General features: G+C 48.1%; 3 protein-coding genes across 9 annotated transcripts in view; 2 read left to right on the top strand and 1 right to left on the bottom strand.

Annotated features, from left to right (window-relative positions):
• Positions 1 to 10,896, bottom strand: part of ARNT (aryl hydrocarbon receptor nuclear translocator) — a 33,884-nt gene extending 22,988 nt beyond the window's left edge. For all 4 annotated transcript variants that reach the window (XM_035098051.2, XM_035098052.2, XM_035098053.2 and 1 more), the window contains exons 1-4: positions 10,770 to 10,896; positions 6,291 to 6,396; positions 4,546 to 4,590; positions 3,117 to 3,161 (exon numbers count right to left, since the gene is read on the bottom strand). In XM_035098051.2, the coding sequence (XP_034953942.2) occupies positions 3,117 to 3,161; positions 4,546 to 4,590; positions 6,291 to 6,396; positions 10,770 to 10,794 (221 nt within the window). In that variant the 5' untranslated portion in view covers positions 10,795 to 10,896. The remainder of the gene's footprint in view (positions 1 to 3,116; positions 3,162 to 4,545; positions 4,591 to 6,290; positions 6,397 to 10,769) is intronic.
• Positions 10,897 to 15,536: 4,640 nt separating this feature from the next.
• CTXND2 (cortexin domain containing 2) lies at positions 15,537 to 15,710 on the top strand. Its single transcript, XM_035097767.2, has one exon. It carries the CDS (start codon positions 15,537 to 15,539, stop codon positions 15,708 to 15,710), a length of 174 nt encoding a protein of 57 aa, XP_034953658.1.
• Positions 15,711 to 18,280: 2,570 nt separating this feature from the next.
• SETDB1 (SET domain bifurcated histone lysine methyltransferase 1) overlaps positions 18,281 to 23,950 on the top strand; it is a 34,702-nt gene continuing 29,032 nt past the window's right edge. For 3 of the 4 annotated variants that reach the window (XM_035097719.2, XM_035097718.2, XM_035097716.2), the window contains exons 1-5: positions 18,281 to 18,423; positions 20,316 to 20,538; positions 21,579 to 21,739; positions 22,627 to 22,664; positions 23,624 to 23,720. In XM_035097719.2, coding sequence (XP_034953610.2) covers positions 20,324 to 20,538; positions 21,579 to 21,739; positions 22,627 to 22,664; positions 23,624 to 23,720 — 511 coding nt within the window. In that variant the 5' untranslated portion in view covers positions 18,281 to 18,423; positions 20,316 to 20,323. The remainder of the gene's footprint in view (positions 18,424 to 20,315; positions 20,539 to 21,578; positions 21,740 to 22,626; positions 22,665 to 23,623; positions 23,721 to 23,950) is intronic. The other variant, XM_035097717.2, reaches the window with a different exon arrangement.

Here is a 23,950-nt window from a genome sequence, read left to right as displayed (position 1 = left end):
ACTTATATGATTAATAATAATAATATGGAATGGAAAGTTCTCAGCGGGGAAACTGATTGGCTATTAGTTACGGTTTTGCAGCACTGCGTGAAGGCTTAAAAAGGGAAAAAAATCCTGAGGCTTTTAATTCTTAACCTGTGGTGGAACTGGTTCAACCACTGCCTCCTGTTAGTTTTTAAAATAATGACTGTCTCTTTCCAAAGAAGTCCTGAAGCAACTTGTGAATGTCACAAAATACAAAATATAGTTGGACAATAAAGGACGTGTTAAAAACAAGTAGCCTAAAAGTGTTCATCCAAGAAAGGCCACCAAGCCACAGTGGCTTTCCAGGGTTTTAGGCAGCGAATCTTTCCCAAGCCCTATCCTGGAGATACCCCAGTGGGGACTGAACCTGGGACCTTCTGAATGCAAAGCTTCCATAAGCATAAGCTAAGATTCTAGCCCTCGTAGTTCTGAAGGAAGGACCAGCTAAAAACACAGGAACATAGGAAGCTGCCTTATACAGAGTCAGGCCAACTAACTCAGCACTGTCCACCCTGACTCTCCAGGTCTCAGATCAGGATCTTTTCCTCTCCCTACCTTCGAAGGCCTTCTGCAAGCAAAGCAGGTGTTCTGCCACTGAAGCTGCAGACCTTCCCCAAATAATTATCCAATTAAAACAGCAGTGGTAGCATCCAGACTGCCTTTTAAGCCCTGCCACTTCCCACTTTCAAATCTTAAAAAAAACTGGGTTTGAAGCTAGATTTGGTGGGGGAAGGAAACCTGGTTTGCAGCTTTAAAAGGAACGCCCCACTGCCACCCCTGAACGACTGGTGCAAATCCAGCAAAGCGGTTTGGGAAGTCAGAAGGAGGAGGAAACAGAGAAATCTCCACCAGAACTGAGAAGCAGAAACCTTGTGAGGAGCCTTCCCCAGCAGGCAAACAGCTATGAGGGGAGGCAGGGATATTGCATTGGGTGCCAGCAACGTCTTTTGGTTCCCACTGCATCTCAGCTAGTAATCAACTTGCAATGAAGAACCTGAACCCAAGCCTGTCTTTTTCCTCCTCCCTCCCACTCAGTTTTTCCTTTTGTGTCTTTTTTAAAAAAAGGATATTTTTTTTATAAAAAAAGTTATACTTTTTACAGTACAAAATTAAAAAATATAACAGAAACGATAAAGAGAGATGAAATTGAAGAGGTGTTAAAAAGCGATGTGTAAGCCACTCTGGGAGCAAGATCAAAAAAATTACCGAAATGAATTAGAAGAACATAGGGAGATCAGAAGAGCCTGGCTGCTGGATCAGGCCTAATGATCCCTTTGGTCGAGCATCATGGCCAACCAGATGCCCGAGTGGGAAGGCTGCCAGCAGGACTTGGGTGCCAGAGCAGCTCCTCCCCCCCCCCCCCCCGTGTATACAGTAACGTGTATACTCAAACCCATGGAGCCATCCCTACGCCAGCTGCCCAGGGCTTTTGGAGCTGGTGTGTTGTGAAGGGCTGGCCCGACAAGCAAGGCAGAGCGTTTATAGGCTCTTTCCACATCAGGAAAACCTGGCACAAAAAGAGCTTTTACAGTCTCTCGCCTTGCTTACCAGGGAAGGCCTGCTCGGCACACTGGCTCTGGGTTGCTCTCGCGAAATCTTGTGGGGCTATCCTGAGTTTTCGTGAAATCTCGCGCTTCTACAGCTGGCGCAGTGAGAGGGCCTTGCACAGTAAGCAAGTCAGGGAGCTTATTAGCTCTGTTTATGCAGGAAGAACCTTGCATGCTTTTGATTTGCGTGATTTCACCCGGCCGGCCTTCAACCACACAAGGTTAAAACCGCACAGGTTTAATGTGTGCAAGTTGCCACCGTTCTGGACTTCCGTTTTCATCCTTCCTGGACCAGGCCAGATGCAGGAGGTGGGGCTATGCCCTGGTGTTACTGGGCAAACCACAAAGGACTTCTTTGCCGTGCTGAAAACTGGTGAAGCAAGCCAGACTCATCAGTGAAAGCATTTTGAGGTTAGGTTTGGATCTGGGAAAAGAGCCCAGGCTGACCGGCCCCTCCTGCTGACTCAACAGAGCTCAGCCCCTTACAGAGATTTCCTGCATCTGACAGGCACAAAAGATAACAGCAGGCAGATGGTGGGGGCGAGCTCCCCAGCTTTAAAAAAAAGGAAGAAGGAAGAAGATCGGCTTTTGACCTTTAAACAGCAATATGGCCTCACTTCGAACCAGGGTTGCGCAAGGCAGGCGAGTGTTAAAAGCCATTGTGGGCAACAGTTTCTCTTGCCAGCGAGGCAGAGATGCCTATCTTAGAAGAAGAAGAGGAGGAGGAGGAGGAGGAGGAGGAGGAGGAGGAGGAGGAGGAGAAAAATCCCCCCTCCAATTTAAGACGTTTACGCAATCCGTTCCGAAGCAGGCTAGGGATTAAAAAGAAGTCGCTGGATGGGTGCAGGTATGAGGCAATTCAATTGAAAGAACAGCCTGACCTCAGGCAACCGGATATGAGCAAACTCCTTGACCTGCCTGTTGACACAGTGTGGCAGGTCCAAACAAACCACAGGATTTAATTTTTAAAAAAAATTATGTCTCACTTTCCCATCAGGGCCCTCTCTCCCTCTGGGAAGCTTTCGCCAGCTTCCTATCCCACCCCTGCCTCAGTTTACCACCTGGTGTTTGCCTTCTCTTTCTCCCCAGCCACTTATTCCCCACCCAGTGCCTGCCTTCTGTCTCTTTCCCCCCAGGAGCAAGTTGCTCCGAGAGCTTTGCCGTTTAAAAATCAACAAGTAATAATAACTTTAAAAACCCTGACTTTGCAGTCCGCCATCCACCCCTGAAAGAACACCTGCATTCTTCTAATTAGCCATGCTTAAAAACAAACTGAAAATTACTCCAGCCAACCCCCCCATCCCAAATTTCGAGAAAGAGGCTATTTGCTTTGCTGTTTCAAAGGCAGAGTTTTCGGAGGGATTGGGAGGCGGGAGAAGGCGCAGAGGGAGGGAGGGAAGGAGGGCTGGGTCATATGGGATGCTTTGAGCCGGGGCAGAGATGGATGAAAGGCCACCTGGAGTTCAGGTGAATGCCACATGTCGATGGTACAGCGCCTGGGCCTCAATGGCTCCTGCACGGCAGAGGCGCTGGAGGAAGCCTTACCTAGCAAACCGCTCCTTGTCGTTCGGGAGCTGGTCATCATCACACCTAGGAGAAGAGTCGGGAGAAGGAAGAGATAAGAAAAGGGCAACTTCAAACAGCACGGAACGGACTGGGCCTCTTTGGACAATGGCCCGGCCACAACTGCTGAGACTTGGGAGACTGTTTCATCCCGATCATTAGAGTTCCAATTTCTTAGAAGAATATTATTTTTTATTTGCAATATAAATGTTTTATGTGCAATATTTTATTTGCAAATACAGCAGCTCAGGTCTATGTGGGCACTTTCTACAGTCCTTTTCTTTTAGTCGCCTTCTTTTGAAACAGAAAGTATGGTGGTGAATTTTTATTCATCCGTCTTTTTGTAAACTGCTTTGAGGTTTTTACGGCCCAGCGGTATATAAATTTTATGGAACCAATTAACTGACCATCGAATACATGCTCAGAAGGCCTGCCAGTCTGGATCTCCTACAGACAATGACACTGTGGCTTGAAGAGATTAAGCTTTTGAACAGTGACTGTTTCAGAGCTGTAGCTCATCAGGAATCCCATATGGGATGAGACGGTGTTGCAGGACTACGTGGCCTAGTTCATCAGGGTTCCCAGGCTAGATCATGGAATCATAGATGTGTGGGGTTGGAAGGGACCCCAAGAGTCATCTAGTTCAAACACCTGTACTGTAGGAATCACAGCTAAAGGAGGCCACCCAACTTGTTTAAAAACCTGCAATGGATGATAGCTCACCACCTTCTGAAGGAGTCCGTTCTACTGTCAGATAGCCCTTACCCTCAGAAAGTTCTTCCAGATGTTTTGCTGGAATCTCCTATCTTGTAACTTGAACCCACACCTTTGGGTCCCACCCTCTGGAGCAGTGGCAAATAAGTTTACTCCATCTTACATTTGACAGACCTTCAGATATGTGAAGATGGCTATCTTATCACCCCTCAGTTTTCTTTTCTGCAGGCTAAACATACCCAACTCCCTCAACCGTTCCTCATAAGGCTTGGTTTCCAGACCCTTGATTATCTCGGTCGCCAGACTCCACACACATTCCAGCCTGAACATATCATTCTTAAGATATTATAATGTTGCAGCTCTACGTAGCCACGTTCATCAGGGATCTTCCTCTAGACACAACAATATTGCTGCACTACGTAGCCTATCAAGTTTGGCCATGCAGTGGCATCACTAAGGCAAAGCATAGCCTTCTGTAAATGAAGGAGATGCTTCCTGCACTGGACACGAGTCATCCCAGACAATCAGGGATACCAGAGAGAATGGAATTCGACCTCAGCTCTTGCACAGCCCCCAAAAGATGGTCCAAGTCCCACTCCCTTCTATTTTCTGATGAGCGTTCTCACAAGACGGATCCGTCTCTCGCTTTGGCTCAGCACAAGTCCCCAAGTCCCTTGCCACTGGAAGTCCGTCTCACCTGAGAAATTTGCTGTTCCCTTCTCCGTCGTCATCAAAATCGAGCCTGGAGAACAAGAGCAACAACAACTGTTACCTCAGCTGCAACAAATCTCCCCCTCAGACTCCCAAGTCAAACAGCAGGTGAAGAAAACGAAAGCCGAGCAGAATCTTGAAACTCAAGAGGGCTCCAAGGATGTTGAAATTTAGGTACAGGGTTTACTGTACCTCCTCCCACCTGGCCTGGTCTCAGCTCATCCCAAAACTCTTCACAGAGGCAGCAAAAGAGGGGCCCTGTACCTGTTCTTGGACTCCGGTTCCCATCAGTCCCAACGCCAGCAAGGTTAACAATAAAGGATGATGGGAATTGTAGTCCAACAATATCGGGGGCAAGGCACCAAGCTGGTTTTGCCACAGTGGAAGAGATGGGAAGAAAGAGGCTCATTCCAACAGCTTTCCCCAGCTCATTCAGGCACCTGCTCCTACCCTACCCCTGAATTGTGCCAGCACTTGGTCATTATAAGAGCAGATATTTAAGAATTGGTGCCCAAGTTTGATTCCCACCCCTTTCCCCTTGTGTGTCATGCTTTTTTGTAAGGCTGTGGCAGAGACTGCCTTGTTTTAATGGATAGTATGTAAGCCACTCCGAGAACCTTTTCGGCTGAAGAGCAAGGTACAAATGCTCCCAATAAATAACAATAAATTCTAAAAACAGGCGGGAAGCCTAAATGCAGCCCTCCCGGCCTCACTGTCTGGATTCTGAGACCCTCCTGCAGGCCACGCCCTCTCCCAATAGGCCACACCCCTCATAGTCCTGCTTTGTGCCTTCAATTGTTTCTTCCTGGCTGGGATGGGTCTGCTGAACTGTGATGTCATCTTCTGTTTGCATGGAAGGAGGGAGGTGTGTGTGCATGTATGAGAAATGTCTGAAGCTGCTGTCCGTACCAATTTTTGTACAGTAAGTCTGCAACTTGCACAGGAGTTACATTCCAGAGATTGCGCCTGAAGCCAAAAATTACTTAAAGTCAAAGCACATTGGGTTCAATGGTGGGTGGCATTGTCCAAGTCTTTTTTCTCAGATGCCCGTTACACTTTTTATTTTTATTTTTGCAAAATGTGCAAAACTGAATGCACACAAGTTAAATGTGTGTAGGTTGTGGGCTTGCTGTACCAGCAAACATATTTGCAGGTGTTAATGTACTTTTGAACTACATTCCTATAGCACGGAGAATAAAGGCAGGACCGCAAAAGTGGAATTTGTGAGCCTTCATGGTAGCTAAGAAGCTTAAAACTTCAAACTTAGAAGGATGAACATCCACCATCTATTACGAAATGGCCTTGAGAATCTCACCAGCCCTGGCTACATTTGAACACACTTCCTACAGACACATCAATCCCGTGGGGATACTTATTTTGGCTGGCTTAGAGCAACTTATATATATATTTATTTAAGATGGATGTACTGATGTTTATTGTATTAACATAAAGCTGATGATTGTTTTTGCTATTTTAAAGCTCCTCTTCATTTTTTGTCTCTTTCTTCTTTGTTAAATCTGCTATTTAAGAATCAGCTTTCTTAAAAAGAGAAACTTCTGGCTTCTGGGATGCATCCGATAGCGCAAAGGGAGAGTTGTATCCATGATAACAACTTGCTTTTGCCTCTGGCCCTGCCCAACACAGGTGCATGGCCCCCAGCAGGTTACATGCAGCCCTTGGGTTGGAAGGGGGGAGCCCCCACCCTGCAGTGACCACTGGAGCCACCCTTACCCTGTCCTCCGCTTGTTTGCTCTCTGGACGATGCTCCCTCCAGAACACGCGTCGGGGCCAGGCGTCCCTGAAGCAGAGCCCAGCAAGGGGACATCCGATGCCATTTCTGGAAGGAGAGGGGGGAAGACAAGAGGGGAAGTGAGGCATCGTCCCAAGAGGGCAGCAGACATCTGCTCTGGGTTGCTCTGCTGACTGGCTGGCTGGCCAGGCAAACACCACATCGCCAGAGCTGAGCCTTCTACACACACAGCAGGATGGAAGTACCAGACTTTCTGGCACATTGCTCTGAAGAAAGCACACTGGAGGCCAGAGAGAAAACACACACAACTCAAAGGGAAAATGTGTCTGGCTTTTAAGAAGGCGATGTCAGGATCAAAGTCACTCACCATCCCCACTTAGTCACAGTCTGGGGTTGTGTGAATACTGAAAGATTTGGGACAGACAAAAGGAAAGACTTCTTCACACAGTGCAGAATTATGGATTTTGCTCCCACAAAAAGACAACAATGGGTGTCACCTTGGAGGGTCTTTATTTATTTAGGGGAAGGGATGTTTTTATGACACCGTCTGGACCAGGCATCCCCAAACTGCGGCCCTCCAGATGTTTTGGCCTACAACTCCCATGATTCCTAGCTAACAAGACCAGTGGTCAGGGAAGATGGGAATTGTAGTCCAAAACATCTGGAGGGCCGAAGTTTGGGGATGCCTGGTCTGGACCCTGCAAAACAACAAAACAACCCCAGTTTGCATGCATGGTGAGCACTCGTCCCACAAGAAACACCCATCTGGAAGCCCCCAAAGTCTCCTGGCCCCAGACGCCCAACAGAGGGAAGAGGGAAGCAGAAAAGCAGAAAAGCAAGTACTTTTTAATGCAGCGCAGTGTTAAACTATGGAATTCTCTCCCATTGGAGACAAATTCATTAAGGAGAAGGCTAGGCTCTGTCTCCACAGTTAGAGGCAGCAACACTACTGAAAACCAGTTGCTAGAAACCACAAGCAGAAGAGAGTAGTTCTTGTGCTCAGGTCCTGCCTTTTGAGCTTCCCATCAGGGCATCTGGTTGACCTCTTCTGATGCTCCTATGAAACCTCCATGTCCAGAGGCAGTCTACCTCAATTCCTAATTTCTTTGGGGCATTTGGCCACTGTGAGAACAGGACCCAGGACTAGATGGGCCACTGGCCTGATCCAGCAGGCTCTTCTCATATTCTTATTTGCCCCTCAAATAACAAACCATTGACTCAATTGGGCTGCCACAGATGGAAGAACTCTTGGAGCAATAAAAGCACAGCACGGGCATGGCATGTTTTATGCCGCGGCAATCACGGAAAAGAATGAAACAATACCCACAAAGATAATTTAAAATCCTGCTGCAGGCTTCTCTCAGGACTCCGTTCCCTCTGAGGCAGGCCAGATCTAATTAATACCACAAGGCTGTAAAACTCAGAGAACAAGCCATAAACCATCTGAAGTGCTCTTAGGGGCTTCAATCTCCCTGCCTTTCCTCTCTGGGTTTTGTGTGGGTTTTTTTTGCGAAGAGCTAATAAGATCATATTCATGTACAAAGCCTTTAGAGACTGTCCAGAACAGAAAGGCAGTCAGGAAAAGAGCAGCAATGACGCAATACCAGTCTAAGCTCTGCTCCTTACAACCCTTTTACGAATTGAAAAAACAAAATAAAATCAATTTTCTGCCTGCAGCTGACAGTGGAGAAGGAGTCTGCTGAAAACGAAAGGTTTCCTGGCAGGGGGGAAAAAAAAGCAGAAGACCAAAAGCCGTCTGAAGGAGGGGAACTCTTAAGAGCACCGAGAGTGGTCAGGCGACATCCCTGCCCACCATTCCTCCCTGTGATGAGGGACTGAGTGCTAAACCACTCTAGGAATTGGAGTTAAGAGTCCAAAATATCTGAAAGGTGATGTCCTCTCCTTTTGTTTCTGCACTGGTGACTCCCCATCTTCCATCCTCTGCAACGGTGGGAGGACCACCATTTCCCAGCAGGCCTATGTCCTTCATCCTACACATCTATTCTCAGAGAAGACACACCATCGAAACAGGGAAGACCACCGTCTCCAGCTCTTGAGGAGGAGGCTGGTCCATCTGGGCCAATGGGGCAGTGCCTCACCAACCTCTGCCAGCTGCCTGCCTTCTTGGTTGCTGCCAGTGCTTCCTCCTTTGTCTGAGTTGCCCCTTGTGTAGAACTCAACAGGGAGGAGGCAAAACTAGAATTCACTCCAGCACCACCTACTGCTGGTCTCCCTGCCTTACGTCCTACCAATCTCAACAGGCAACACCAGGGGCAGTCCCTGCCTTCAAGCGCTACCTGCCAGCTGAAATGAAACGGCCTGGAGTAATGTAAACTGCCTGATGAACTTTATGCAGATGCCCTTATGGTTCAACAAAAGGTTAGCAGGCAACCAGGGCAAGTGGCAAACAAACAGCTCTCTATGGTAGGTCTGAGGACCAGTTCCTGCAGACACCTGACATCCCCTTTAAAGTTGCTGTTGCAAAAATCCAACGCTGAACCAAAGGCTCCAGCAGACATTTATTTATTACATGTACATCCTTCTTCGAGGTGGCCTACTGAGTTCTCCCCATCTTATCCTCACAACAATCCTGTGAGGTAGGTGAGGCTGGCATAAGGTCACCCAAGGAGCTTAAGAAGAGATTGCATCGAGCCCAGCATCCTGTTCTCACTGCAGCCACCCAGTCGCCTCTTTTGGGAAACCCGCTTTCAGAAATTGGTTTTCAAAAGCAGAGGCTCAGCATGGCAAGCCATCATGGCTAGTAGCCATTGACAATTTTCTCCTCCTCACCATACTATTAAACATTCAGCACACTGCAGAACACTGCTGGGTATTTTCTGCCCCCTCTTAGGACCCAAATATTTCAGATTAATTCATGCCTCCCAAAGCTTATAAGTCCCATGTGTTTAAATGTATCAGAGACGATGAAATATACTAGAAACACTCGAGGAAAATCTGTAGTTTTATATGCACATTGTGAGATTTTTGTGCCAATTATCTCCAACTTCCTCCCCTCACTTCTACTGGCCCTACTCCACTTTGCACCCCTAACAGGAGAAAACGGACCATCATTCATGGTTAAACCAAGCCATTTTTTGGCTTGCAGACACCCCCCCCACTGTGCATGAATCTATAGGTCGCCTTCCTGTGTCTCCCTAAATGTCCATGCTCTTGCATTCCAGAAATTGCACTGTGGCCCAGTCACCCTTGTCATCCACCCACATCCCCAAATCATGCAGCCAAGGGTGTGTTTTTCTATTTGTTTGATCCTGATGTAATCTTTAATTTCATCACATTTTCTTATGTTGTGTATTTAATCAGTCAATACACAGTATCTTTCTTTCCATTTTTAGAGAAAGGCCATATATTAATCCTTAAATAAAGAAAAGGATACAGGTAGGTAGCCGTGTTGGTCTGGATCGAAGTAAAATAAAAAAATTCCTTCAGTAGAAAAGGATAGTTTCCCTTTGGCAGTGCCCCCTCCCCAAGCCAAGACTCTTTATCCCCTACCCCCCCAAATCCTAACTCCAACTAAACCTTTTCCAAAGGGGTACCCAGGTAAAGTCTGCAGCAGCAAAAAAAAAAAAGGGTTGTCATCCCCAAAAGCTGATTTCACGATAAATGTGTTATTTCCGGGGAACCCTATTAACCAACTCATTTATGTCATTCCAAGCCCTGGGCCACCCCATACCCCTCTCACCCCACAACTGCCACAGCATCCTCAAGTCACTCTTACCTGTATTTTTCCCATCACCCCAAGCCCCTGCCCCACTTCTAACCATATGCTCCCCCATGCTTTGGCCACACCCCCAGTCAAGACACACTCTCCACCCTCCCAAAGAAACTCCACTCTGCAGGGGTGGCCCCCAGATTCGCTTCAGGCTGCTTCAGCTCCCCCAAACCTCTAAGTCTGAGCCTCCCCCCATATCTCATGATTCCATGCAGCCCCCCCATTCCCCACAATTCACCTACAGTCGTCCTAAATCTATAACCCCTAGCTGCTCACAGACACCCTCATCCTGTAACTCCCCATTATCCCAAAGTGCAAGTCAAAGCCCCCAAATCTGTACCTCTGAGCCCCACAGGTTCCCCTTACCCTGTGCTTCCCCTTTCCCCCCACACCCCGTCTCCCCTTCCCCTCCCCCAAATCCCCCCCAACCCTCTCCCACTAAGCCCCCTAACTCACCCCCCATTCCTCCTCCTCCCCAAAGGAAGAGACCCCCAAAAACCCTCTCCCCCTGAGCCCCTCATTAACCCCTTCCATCCCTCTGCCCCCTCCCCTCCTGTCACTCCAAGCCCTCCCCCCACCTTCCTCATGCTGCCCCCTCCCCACAGCTCACCCCCTTCACCCTCCAGTCAGACCTCCCCAAAGGCCACTCCAGCCCCCCAACCTCTAACCGTGAGTCCCCTCCCCCTCCCCCCCACCCTGACGCCCAGGCCTCTGCCTACCCCCAACTCACCCTGGTTAGCAGCAGCTGTTGCCATGGCGACAGGAGGAGAGGGAGTCCGCTCCACTCCCCCCCCCCCGCCCCTGCCTCAGTTCTCCCCTCTCGCGAAGCGTCAATTCCAAGATGGCGGCCGCTCCAGCTCCGGGCGAACCCCGCGAGGGGGCGTGGCCGAGGAGGCGGGGAGAAAGAGCTCTTCCATTGGTGCGCGGCCTTCCTAGGGGGCGTGGCCTCGCCTCACCTCCCTCTCCTGCGAAGGCAGATGACGGGGCGGGGCCAGAGAAGGGCGGAGCTTATATATAGGGGCGGGGCTTGGGGGAAAATAAAAGGCTGGTTCGGAGGGGCTCCCCGCGCGGCGCATTGTCGGGAAGGGGGATGCGGTGACGTCAAAGTGACGTTATTTAAAGGGACAGGGCGGGGGAAGGAATCTCGGGTGACCTCATAGAGTGACGTGACTTCAGCGGGAAAGGTTATTTTTGGTATGACACTATCGGCAGGGCTGGTTTTAATTTAAAAATTAAAAGGAGGGCTGGGGACGATGCCTTTACCTTGGCTTTTAATTTTATTTTGTAAAAAGGTCAGGGTTCAAGGTGTGACGTCATGGGCGTGTTTCATTCATTCATTCCGATGATAAAAGTATTATTTTAAAGCTGTTACTATTAAATAGTAGTATTTAACACAGAGAAACTTGCCTGTTTTTCTCTCTTAGCTGCTGTACATAGGGGGGGAGCTCTGTTTCCTGGATACTTGCAATCTTAGCACAGTACAAAAGGAAAACAGACTGGGGTGGGAAGAGGAAGAGGAAAGTGAGCACTGGTCAGCAGTAGACACCAGAGCGTGGCTCCCTTCAGCTCTCCAGTTCTACAGCTGGGCTGATGATACAAGTGCTGCTTGGTGTCCTAACTGCTGGAGGACCCACATTTAAAGCACAGGAGTTCCCCCAAAGAACCCTGAGAGCAGTAGTTTCTTAAGGGTACTGGGAACTGTAGCGCTGTGGGGTAAACTACGGTATGGTTCTCAGGATTGTGGGGTGTGTGCTTTAAATGCATGGTGTGTGCAAACTATTTTCGGAGCCTCGTTGAAGTCTAACCTGTAGGCACTAGCTTGGATGAAATGTAGGTGAAATCACACAGAGGTTTCATTCTTTGATCTGTCCAGCTCCTACTGCCAGTCCTTTTCATTGCAGCGAGTTCTGGTACACAGGAACAAGCATGACATCTGAGCCAACCTCAAAGGAGTGGTTATCTCAAGGCAGCGTGCTTAGGATAACAACCTCTGAGTCTTGGTTGCATCAGCAAGTCCTCAGTGCTGCTCCGAATGCACTCTGCACATGTTTAGAGGCAATGCCATTTTAATCAGGGAAGTGCAACTTCAAGACTGGGCTTTCTCCACTCTGAGACTCTTTCCAGGCCATACCCATTTTTGGCTCTGCTCTGCACCCTCCTAGAGCACTTTTGGCCTGTCCTGAATGTGTGCTTGAAGTGTGGCAATGCTTCTTCCTCACTTGAACGGAGAAAAACCTGTGACTTTCATGTGGCACTAACGTAGCCTTCTGTACAAAGACTCACACCTTTCGCTCCACCCACCATCGGCACGTGGCCCCCAGAAAGTTGCTGGTCATAGGGTGCTACTGCCCTCGGCCTGCAAAAAAAGATTCCCCACCCTTGATCTTAATGACACCTTCACCACCTTCCAAGGTTGTGCCTGGCTCCTCATGATACTGACAGAATCATAGACTTGTAGAGTTGTAAGGGAACCCAAGGGTCATCTAGCCCAACCCCCTGCGATGCAGGACCCTTGAGCAGGGTGGTGGGGCAGGAACTTGGCCTGTTTCTCAGCTGTCCCCTCCACCCATACAGTGGTCCCTTGGTTCTCAAACGCCTTGGTACTCAAACAACTTCAAACCCAAACACTGCAAACCTGGAAGTAAGTGTTCTGGTTTGCGAACTTTTTTTGGAAGCTGAACATGCTCTAATTTGAGTGCCACACTTCCGTTTCGAGTGTTACGCTGAGGTCTGACTGTTTTTGCTATTTTTGCATTTTTGTTTTTGCGGCTCTTTTTGTTTTGTTTTTGTGACGGTGTGGAACCCAGTTCAGCTACTGATTTTGTGATTGCAGTGCATGGTTTATTGCTTTCTTTTTATGGGTCAATGGTCTCGTTATTCATGTTAAATTGCTGTTTTGAAGGGTTGTTTTTAAAAAGTCTGGAACGGATTAATCCATTCTGCATTACTTTCTTTGGATAAGCATGCCTTGGTTTTGGAACGGACTTCCGGAACAGATTAAGTTTGAGAACCAAGGTAGCAGTACAGGAAAAGGAACCCCACATGGAAAGATATGCTGGCTGAGTGACTGAGGGTACAATTTAATGGGTGAGGGATCACGTCACTCTCATTACTGGGAGCGTTTGAAACGTGATACCACCCCAACTTGATGAAGTATTCATGATACCTTTGGGTTACAGCAGAGGGGAGCTGGAGCTGACCAGCTGTGGAGGATAACCAGCAGATCTTTTGCCAACTTACAAGGGACGTCTCCGTGTCGTCAGAATCCAAACGCACGGTAGGAGCCAAATCCGGTTGACTTCGTACGACTTCTCTGTCTCCCCTGCATCTGCGGTGTCTTTTGTTCGATAAACGAACTTACTTTCAGTACGCCATCCTCGGTGCATAGTTGAACTATGGAACTGCCTTCTGCAGGAGGCAGTGATGGAATCCATACAAGGGGAGAGAGGGCTCTTGCGCTAGAATCCTGCTTGCTGGTTTCCTGCTCAGCCACTCTGAGAACAGGATGCTGGACTAGATGGGCCCCTGGCCTGATCCAGCAGGCTCTTCTTAGCGTCTTATGACCTAAGGCCCTACCTCTACAAATTTCCTTCTTGCTTCCCTCTAATTTTTCTCCAGTCTGACCAGTCTGCAGCCTGCAGGTAGCTCCACTGTTCAGTTCCACAGGGATGGCTTTGTTTCCTTTCACTTCAGTGGCGGTGAACCTCAGCCTCATGTGGCCCCCTGGCCTCTCAATCTGGCCCTTGGGACTCTCCATAGGCCACACCCCTCTGCAAGCCATGCCCCTTGACAGCCCAGCTTAGCAGCCTTCTTAGGTGTTTTGGACTGTATCCCTGAACTACAATAATACTTGTAGCTCCACTGTTCAGTTCCACAGGGATGGCTTTGTTTCCTTTCACTTCAGTGGCGGTGAACCTCAGCCTCATGTGGCCCCCTGGCCTCTCAATCTGGCCCTTGGGACTCTCCATAGGCCACACCCCTCTGCAAGCCATGCCCCTTGACAGCCCAGCTTAGCAGCCTTCTTAGGTGTTTTGGACTGTATCCCTGAACTACAATAATACTTGGAGGACAGAGAGGTTTGAGTACAGAGGTGAAATTTACATGTGTTGCTCCGCCCCTTTTGGCCTCTGGCCCCACCCACCACTGTCATAGGGCTCCGCAAGTACAATAGTCTAGAAGTAAATGGTTCTGACCTGCATCAAATCAGAAGGTGGTGGACTCTCCTTCCTTGGGAGATTTTTAAACAGAGCTTGGGTGGCCATCTGTCAGGAATTTTTTAGCAGCTCCTACACTTTGGAACTTCCTGCCTCTTGACATCAGGCGGGTGCTGTCACTGTACTTTTTTTGGCACCTGCTAAAAACATTATTGTTTAGGCAGGCTTACCCAGATGTTGAGAAAGTTGATCTGAGCTTTAATCTTCTTATAATCTATTGTTAACTTTTTGAAGGTCTTAAATAATGGTTGTTAATACTTCTTAGCAATATTTTTATTGTTTTGTCTCTTTTCTAAGCAACTTTGGGGTTTGTTTCATTTCTACCATCAAGCGGTGTACAATTTTTAATGAAATAGATTAAAGTGTATTTCCTGCATTACAGGGCAGTTGGATTAAATGGCCCCTGGTGTTCTTTCTATGATTCTAATGATAACAAGTGTAGGGGTTGGGGGTGTGTCATTTGGCGTTTCAGATGTTGCTGAACTACATATCCCATCCTCCCTGTCTTCTGGCTTGCTGATGGGAGTTGTAGTTCAGCACCATTTGGATGGCTGCATGTCCCACATGCCTGAAATATGATAGGTCGGTGGGTAAAGGTAAAGGCACCCCTGACCATTAGGTCCAGTCACGAACGACTCTGGGGTTGCGGCGCTCATCTCGCTCTATAGGCCGAGGGAGCCGATGTTTGTCCGCAGACAGCTTCCAGGTCATGTGGCCAGCATGACTAAGCCACTTCTGGCATACCAGAGCAGTGCACGGAAACGCCGTTTACCTTCCGCCGGAGCGGACCCTATTTATCTACTTGCACTTTGATGTGCTTTCGAACTGCTAGGTGGGCAGGAGCAGGGACTGAGTAACGGAAGCTCATCCCGTTGCAGGGATTTGAACCACCAACCTTCTGATCAGCAAGCCCTAGACTCCGTGGTTTAGACCACCGTGCCACCTGCATCCCAACTCTGTGGGTAGAGACTCTTACTTTCAGGGTCATGGCAAAATAAAAAAATTCCTTCAGTAGCACCTTAAAGACCAACTAAGATTTTTATTTTGGTATGAGCTTTCGTGTGCATGCACACTTCATGGGTTTGAGGCCCACACTTAGCAAAAGATTCCTGCATTGCAAGGGGTTGGAATTCTAAAATTCATTGATTCCCCCCCCCCACACAAAAATGTACGGCCAGGGGTCTGAACCCAGATTGCCTCACACCATCCTGCCTCTCTCTCCCCATAGGTGAGCAGACATGCTTTCGCCCGGCTGGTGAGAAGCAGGCTGCCACATCGGACCCATGGAAAATCCCACGCCAGAGACATTTGTGGATGTGGACAAGGGGATCTGCATCGGCTTCCTCTCGCTCATGTGCTTCTTCCTGATGCTCATGATGGTGCGCTGTGCAAAGCTCATCATTGACCCCTACACTGCCATCCCCACCTCGACTTGGGAGGAGGAGCAGCTTGATTGACAGCATCCATCAGCACGCAGCAGCACCCCTGATGGGGACAGAAAAGGTGGAGGTGGAAAATGTGGGTGGAAGGAAAGCAGATGCTTAACAGTATTAATCCTTACTCTTGGTTCCTCCACTGCTGGACTAGACCATTTGGATTCTTTCCAACTCTAGGATCCTTTGATCCTATGATTCTCAGAGTAGTTCTCCCCTGTTCCATGAAGCAGTGGAAAAGCTCAGGACAAAATGCATTGTCTGATGTCAGATCCACGCCAGACATTTAAAGCACGACTTTCCCAAAGAATTATAGGAAACTGCCATTCCTCCTCCTCGCAGAGCTACAGTTTCCAGCCCCCTAGACAAACTACAGTTCCCAGTATCCTTTGAGGGAATTAGTGGTTGTTGTTTTTTAAAAAAAATGTGTGTTGAGTGTACTTTAAATGCACAGCGTGCATCTGCCCTCTGACTGATTTGGTTCCCAGATTCCCAGCGTGGGTTGCAATCAAATACAGTATACAATTGTAAAACAGTATACAGTGGTACCTCAGGTTACAAACGCTTCGGGTTACAAACACTTCGGGTTACAGACTCCGCTAACCCGGAAGTAGTACCTCGGGTTAAGAACTTTGCACTAGGATGAGAACAGAAATTGCGTGCTGGCGGTGCAGCGGCAGCAGGAGGCCCCATTAGCTAAACTGGTACCTCAGGTTAAGAACGGTTTCGGGTTAAGAACGGACCTCCGGAATGAATTAAGTTTGTAACCCAAGGTACCACTGTACAATCGTAAAACCTACTTGCAAGAGAGGAAGAGCCTCCAGGAATAAAACAGCCTGCAGGGAATAAAACAGTTCCACTTTCCTGGTTTCATTGATATGAAAACAATTAAAATCCGTTGTGTGTGTAGAACTATTACAAACTATTCTAAAAGTATAAACAGTTGAAAAATAGTTCTGATACGCATGCAGCCTAGGAGAAAGATTTCCACTTTAAAGTTTTGTTGAAATGTTTGGAAAGGGTTTCGGTCCTTTTGAGGATGGTGGTGAGAGCATATGGCAGCCTTTGCCAACCTGGTGAGATTGTCAACCTGGTGAGACTGGGCAAATTCATGAATGATAAGGTTATCAATGGCTACGAGCCACAAATCCCAGTTGCTAGAAATCACAGAGGGAGATGGTGCTGTTATGCTCAGGTTTCCCATAGCCATCTGGTTGGCCTCTATGAGAACATCTTCTGATGTTCTTTGGGGGAACCTCCAGGTCCAGAGGCAGCCTATCTAGATTCCTAGATTCTTTGGGACCGTATGCTTGTCAAGCAAGTGCTCTACCTGGAGCGACGGTTTCCTAGAATCATAGAATCACAGAGTTGGAAGAGACCACAAGGGCCAGGCCTCATGATTCTGAATAAAGGGCAGATTTAATGGGAACACGGAATGGTGCCTTATAGCAAGCCAGACATCCATTAGCACAGCCCTATTTTCTGGGAGTTGTGGTTCAAAACAGCAATGCTATCTGGGTGGGCTGATGGGAGTTGTAGTACAAAACACCTCGAGGGCACCAGATTGAAGGCTGGGGTACAAATTCATGCCAAGCGCAGAGTTCAAGACCTCCGACACTGTGCTGTAAAAGTGCCCTGATGTTATCCTCACTGCAGTTCCCCCGCCCCTTGGAAAGTGAAACGATGCTTATTTCCTTTGGAGTAAACTTGCTTCGCCTTGTGCTGTAAGAAAACCTGCTCAGGAGGAGGGGAGGAGGTTAGGCTATACCGGTTGGGGTTTCTTCCTTTCATGTCAAAAGGGGAGCGAGGGGGGGGAAAGAGAAAAACCCTCACTTATGTGCAAAATGTACTCTCATGCTGCGAAAAGTGCAGCAGAGTGAATGGAGAGCTTCACAATGGGTTCTCTTGGAAGAGAATTATTATTTTGACTGCTGGTCATGAAGGGTTTTCATTCATTCATTCATCCATCCATTCATTCATTTTTTATACTGCCCCTCATCCGCAGATTTACAGCTTCCCTCTTTGTGTGAAACTGCTCGCATGTATATTTATATCTACCTCACGCACCCACCGATAACAAACCTTATTATGTTAAAATAAAATAAAATTCCTACCTAAAAGTCCCACTTCTGGAGTGATTTATGTTTTCCTGTTTATTTTTTGCATATTGAGATACCTGGAGAAAAGGAGGGTGGGGCCGCTTAAATCATCATCATCATAACGGAATTGTGTGGATGGGTTTTATTTTTTCAATAAAAGTTGCAGAAATCCCAGTTAAGGCTTGAAATAGGAAAAATAGGCTACTAGCCCTTTAAAAGAAAAAATATATACCCTATGGCGCATGCGCATTTCCGTCTCCTGCTTTCCAATTGAGCATCCGTAGCCGTCTTCCTCCCTATGCAGCTTCCACAAGTGCCGTTGTTGCGCCGCGCATGCGCGCTGAGCCCAAACCGCGGAGGGGGCCTCTTTCCTGAGGCACATGCGTAGTCGTAAGAAGCTTCGCGATCTCCTCCTGGCAACCGCCTTCCAACAACGCATGCGCACAGCTACTGGAAAGCCGTTCAGTGGGTGTGGCCTAAAAGAAATAGCCTCGGGATTGCAAAGTGGCCCCGTCCCCGGAAGCACGTGGACAGGGCTTCCGGTTCTTCCTGAAGTGCCCTCTCCTCAAGGCTGAATTGGTTCCAAGTAAAATAATTCCCCCCTTTTCTTTGGCCCCCTCAAGGGGGGAGGGGGAGAGGTAGGTATGGAGGAGGGCTGGAGCTTTGGGAAGCGGGGCTACAAAGGTGAGGGGCCTGTCTGTCAGGCAAGGGGAGGGACTTTATTATTTGGGAGGGGAAGTGAGTAGGAAGGGGCTGAATTGGGGGGAGCAGAATTGGGGGGCCTGAATGTTAAGACTGGTGCAGGGGGCTGGATTTGGGATGGGTGCTGCAGATTGGGGGTGAATTTGGGGGTGGGGTCTTGAATGGTGAGACTGGGGCATGCCTTCAAATGTGAGGGGGACGGACCGAACTTTGGGGTGGGGGGCTACAAATTGTGGAGAGGGCTTGACATGGGGGGCCCCTTCTGTTAGAGGTGCAGGTTGTTGGGGAAAGACGTTGGCATGCTCCCAAAAGCAAAAGGGGTTTAGGGGGAGGCCAGATTTGAGAAGGGATGGTCGACAACTGCGTGGGAGTGGGTGTCTTTTTGGGAGGCATGGGTGGGGTGTTTGTGTGTGAAAGAGGGGAGCTGAATGAGAGAGGGGCTGAATAGGGGTGCATCTGTCTTAGAGGGGTTTTTGCTGGGCAAGGCAGTTGCATCTGGGAGGGGGTAAGAGTAGGTGGAATTGGGGGTGAGGGAGGAAAGGGCTGGCCCAGGGGACCATTGCTCTTAGAGCAGAGGAACTTCCCAGGTAGGAAAGCTTCCTGCAGCAGAATATGAATAGCTTGAATGTGGAGAATACCTGGATCCCTTAGTGGGGGGACAAGAGTGGGAGCTGTTCCAAAGGGATGTGATCCCATAAAGAGAACAGGGAGCTCTATTTGAGGGATACATGGGTCTATGAATGTTGTTAATATTTTCCGGGATAAGCGTTTTATGTAGTTCATTGTTTTAAATATTTTCTGGTTTTTAACTTCAGTTATTTAAGAACATAAGAAGGCCTTTGACCCATCTAGTCTAGCATCCTGTTCTCTCAGTGGCCAACCAGATGCCTGTGGGAAACCAGCAAGCACATTTCCTCCTCAGTGGTTTCCAGCAAATCGTATTCAGAATCATTGCTGCCTCCAACTGTGGTGGTAGACCACAGCCGTCATGGCTAGTAGCCACCGATAGACCTCTCTTCCTCCATGAATTTGTCCAGTCCTTTTAAAAAAAAAATCCATCCAGGTTGGTGGGAATTATTATCTCCTGTGAAAAGAAAGGACTTTTTCACAAAGAGAATCTATGGAATTTGCTTCCACAAGAGGTAGTGAATGCCAGCTTGGATGGCTTGAAAAGTGAATTGGACAACTTCATGGCAAATAAGGTTATCCGTAGCTACTAGCTACAGCAGCTGTGGTCTCACTCCATTGTTAGAAGCAGTATGCTTCTGAATACCAGGGGTTGGGAACTGCAAGTGGGGAGAGTGTTCTTGTCCTTAGGCTCTGCTTGCTGGGTTCCAGAGGCATTAAGTTGGCTACTGTGAGAATAGGATGCTGGACTTGATGGGTTTTGGGCTTGATCCAGCAGCCTGGCTCTTCTGACATTCTCATTGCCTGATTGGGTTAGGAGAGCAGATATAACATACACACACAGAAGCTGCACATAGCCTGATGCCAGCAGGTTGAGTTATAGTTGTTTGGTTTGTGATGGCTTTACATACCATTTGAAATAAGTCGATGTGATTCCATTTGGCTTGGTTTCATTGTGTATGGCTGGTTTATAGTTCATAAACGCCTTCAGGAGGCACCATTTGCCTGGGAAGCAACCTATATGAGTTTATTAGATATAAACATACATGCTTTCCTCTTCAGGTGGTTGGCAGTGTTTTAAATTGAATGCTTCTGGGAACAATGTAGGGAAGGCACGCATAACACCTAAAGAGAAGGGGAAGGGCTGAACAATGTTTTGGGTGCCCATGTTTGAAAGCTTCCTTCTTTTGAACAACCTCAGCTTCTGCCATGATGGCAGAGTCCCCAGAGATGGAGCTGCAGCAAGAAGTATTGGAGGAGCTAGGGATCTCCTTGGATGATCTCAAGCAGCTGATTGACGAGGAGCTGGCGAAGTCGGAGCGCATCACGCAGCGGAAGAAGCAACTGGAGGAAGTGGCAGAGAGAGTGAGGCAGAAGGAGGAGGAAGTGGCCCGTGTGGACGATCTCCTTGACAATGCTGTAAAGTAAGTTGCAAGCCGGGGTGTGGAGGCATGAAAGCGTTCCCCCATTTTAGGTTTGTTTTGATTGCTATGAAATGCATGCATTTCCTGTGTAAAGCTTCTGCCGGTGAATACTGGCCATGCTAAGGGGAGCTGGAGACTCATTTTCTCCCCCCATTTTATGCTCAACGTTTTATTGAGTTTTTGTTTCCTATTGTATTTTGCTGTTGCCAACGTATTCTTAACTTAGTTTTAAGGTAAGGGTGTTGTTTTGTTAGATGCTCATTAGCTCAGTTGGCTAGAGCACGGTGCTGATAATGCCAAGGTTGCAAGTTTGATTTCCGTAATGGACAGCTGCATATTTCTGCATTGCAGGGTTTTGGATCAGACGAACCCCAGGTCACTTCCACCTCTATGATTCTGTGTTGCCTTTTTGATCATAGTTAGAGTATTAGTTTTAAGTGTGTGGCAGGCTGCCTTGAGGGCATCTTGGTTTGGAGTAAAGTGGGGGGTCAGAAAACCTCCGCAAACCTAAAACATTTGTGAGAGAAGCTTCTGTGTTTCCTTGACAAGCTGGTTCTCCCGTAATAGCTTATTTGTTTGTTTATTGAATTTATGTCTCACCTTGAGGTGGTGTACATAGTTTCCCCCCATCTCATTGAAACCCCTCAACAACCCTGTAAGGTAGGTTAGGCTGAGAGGCAGTGACTCACCCCAGATTACACCCAGTGAGCTTCATGGCTGAGTGAGGATTCAAACCCTAGTCTTCCGGACTATAGTCTACAAAAATTCCTTCCAGTAGAACCTTAGAGACCAACTACCGGTAAGTTTGTCATTGGTATGAGCTTTTGTGTGCAGGCACACTTCAGCTCATACCAATGACAAACTTAGTTGGTCCCTAAGGTGCTACTGGAAGGAATTTTTTTTATTTTGTTTTGGCTACGTCAGACCAACACGGCTACCTACCTGTAACTCTAGACTCTAGTCTGACACCCTACCACACCGATTTCTCTCTCTTTCTCTCTCTCTCTCTCTCTCTCTCTTTCTGCTTGCTATCTCAATAGGGCTGTGGATGAATGTGAAGTTCTAGTCAAGGACATATATGCGAACATGGGCCTGGAATACCTGGAGACTGACTCGGAGGAAGAGGATGCTGCATCCAAGCCCATGGAAGTGATCGAGATCCCTGATGAGGATGATGACGACGTCATGAGCATCGGTTCAGGTTAGGCGCCTGATGGAGTCAAGCAAGAAAGACCAGGTGTGGGGAATCTTTGGTCCTCCAACTGTGGCTGAACTACTGACTCTCAGTAGCCCTAGCTAGGCTTGGAAGGCTAAGGATGATGGGAGTTGTAGTTCGGCAGCATCTGGAGGGCCCAAGGTTCCTGAGGCCGTGAGATGCTTCATATGCATAGAGGGAAGTGAGGGGCAGGTGGAGCTCGCCGACCTGGGAAGGTAGCCCATCTAGGAGAAGGAAAACTCTGATCCTAAACCTCCGCTGTCTTGCGGGGTATCTTTGGGGGACGAAAAGACTAAGGAGTAGACCCTACACAAATCCAGAGACGGTAGGATAGCGCCTTATACACCTCCTTCTGGCAACTCCTGCAGCCAAGCTGGTGCCAAACGCATTGCTTTGCTTTCCTTTGGACCACAGCGAGGCTGAGAAGTAGGGGGCTTGTCATCTGAGCAGCCCAGGACCTCCAGAGACATTGCCCAGGCTTGCGGCCCGGGGCTTAAGTGCTGCTAATGCAGTGGTTTGACTTCACCCACAGAGGCACACTCCACTGTCTCTTGAGACAGATGGAAGCCGACAATATTCATGGATAAACAAAGCATTTTTAGTTCACTATTCAGCCAAAAAAGGCTCCCAGAACAGCTTACAATAATTGGTAAAAAGACACCCCCTGTCCCAAGGCTTACAATGTAAATAACATAGCACTAAAGGAAAACGGAACGGGGAGGGCGGAGGATGTATACAGAAAAATTGGGTGCGTATTCCCCCTCACACACAATAATTGATTATAACTCATCTGAAATGGGTGGCAGGCTTATAGATACTTCCTAGAAGTAAGGTTGTTGTTTTTTTTACATCTAAACTTTTTATAATTACAGCAGATGGAAGTAACAAAATGGCAAAGGATCAGAGATTGGTGAGTTTTTTGGGAGGCGGGAAATCACTTGAGTATCAAGATCTTATAGATAAATGTTTTTCTGCATCCTGCCCTGCTTCAGCAGGTGCCCTCAGGGCCTGGGGCCCAAGTCCTGGGAACTGAAGGTTTCAGCACCCCTTTGTTCAAGGGAGAGGCATGTGCGTTCACAAAAGGGGAGGTGTCGGGGTTTGATCACTGGTTGAACCTTACTGTGCTGATTTCCACCAACTTTCACTCCTTGCCACTGAGTGCTTTTCTGTTTGCTGTTTTAGAGCGGAGAGAATTAGCTGGCTGGGTGGGGAAATTGCCAGGGGAAGGGGGTCACCTTGAACATGAGCAGCAAGCTAGGATTGAGAATCGGTTGTTTGTTTCAAGGGCATTGCTGGCTCATTAGAGAAGGATGCTGATAATGCCAAGGTTGCAGGTTTGGTCCTTGTAGGAGATAGCTGTGTATTCCTGCATTGCAGGGGGTTGGACTAGATCAGAGCTTTCCAAACTTTTCAAGTTGGTGGCACACTTTTTGGACATGCGTCATTTCACGACACAGTGATTCAGTTTTGCATCATTTCGCGACACAGTGATTCAGTTTCACTAGCAAACTGGAGGTTAAACCAAGCCTTTTCAGCCCCAGGAGAAGTGCAGGGAGCGTTTGTGCGACACGCATACACACTGCAGCCAACACACTTAACGTGTCGCGACACACAGTTTGGAAAGCTCTGGACTAGATGAACCTCTACAATTCTGTTTCTGTGACTCCCAAGAGCATCATCCGCTTCAGCTCTGCTAGTCCAAAAAGGGCCCTCCTGTTCTCCCTCTATGGCCAACCATCCAGATGGCATGGCGGGCCGAGAGAAGCTCACCTCTTGGTGTTCTGGGTTTGAGTCCTGTGCTCGTTTTGTTTTCCTGGGGAAAATTTAAAAAGGAGGTACTTAAGAGATGCTTGTCCCTTCTGTCTGCAGCTTCGGGAAGCCATGGCTGCCATGAGGAAGTCTGCGCAGGACGTTCAGAAATTCATGGACGCTGTGAACAAAAAGGATGGCCTGGATTCTTATAGGGGTAGTTGTGCACGAGAAATATCAGTGGTCCAATATGTGAGCTGGCTTCAGCCTTGCAGCCCGCCTGCTAACATTTTTCAAGGCTACATTTTTATCTGTGTACACTGGGGTCAGTCCTCTGGAGTCCACTTGCCAGTGTGTGTGGCTAAAGGGAACCTTGCGATTGGTTTGCATCCATGGCATATACTGGCCAGAAGATTTCATTCAGATCCTGATTTGGCTTTTTTTGGG

Source organism: Zootoca vivipara, chromosome 17 (assembly GCF_963506605.1).
Source record: "Zootoca vivipara chromosome 17, rZooViv1.1, whole genome shotgun sequence".
Classification (NCBI taxonomy): Eukaryota; Metazoa; Chordata; class Lepidosauria; order Squamata; family Lacertidae; genus Zootoca; species Zootoca vivipara.
The sequence above is the reverse complement of the archived record's forward strand: the minus strand, read 5'-3'. Positions and strand labels throughout refer to the sequence as shown.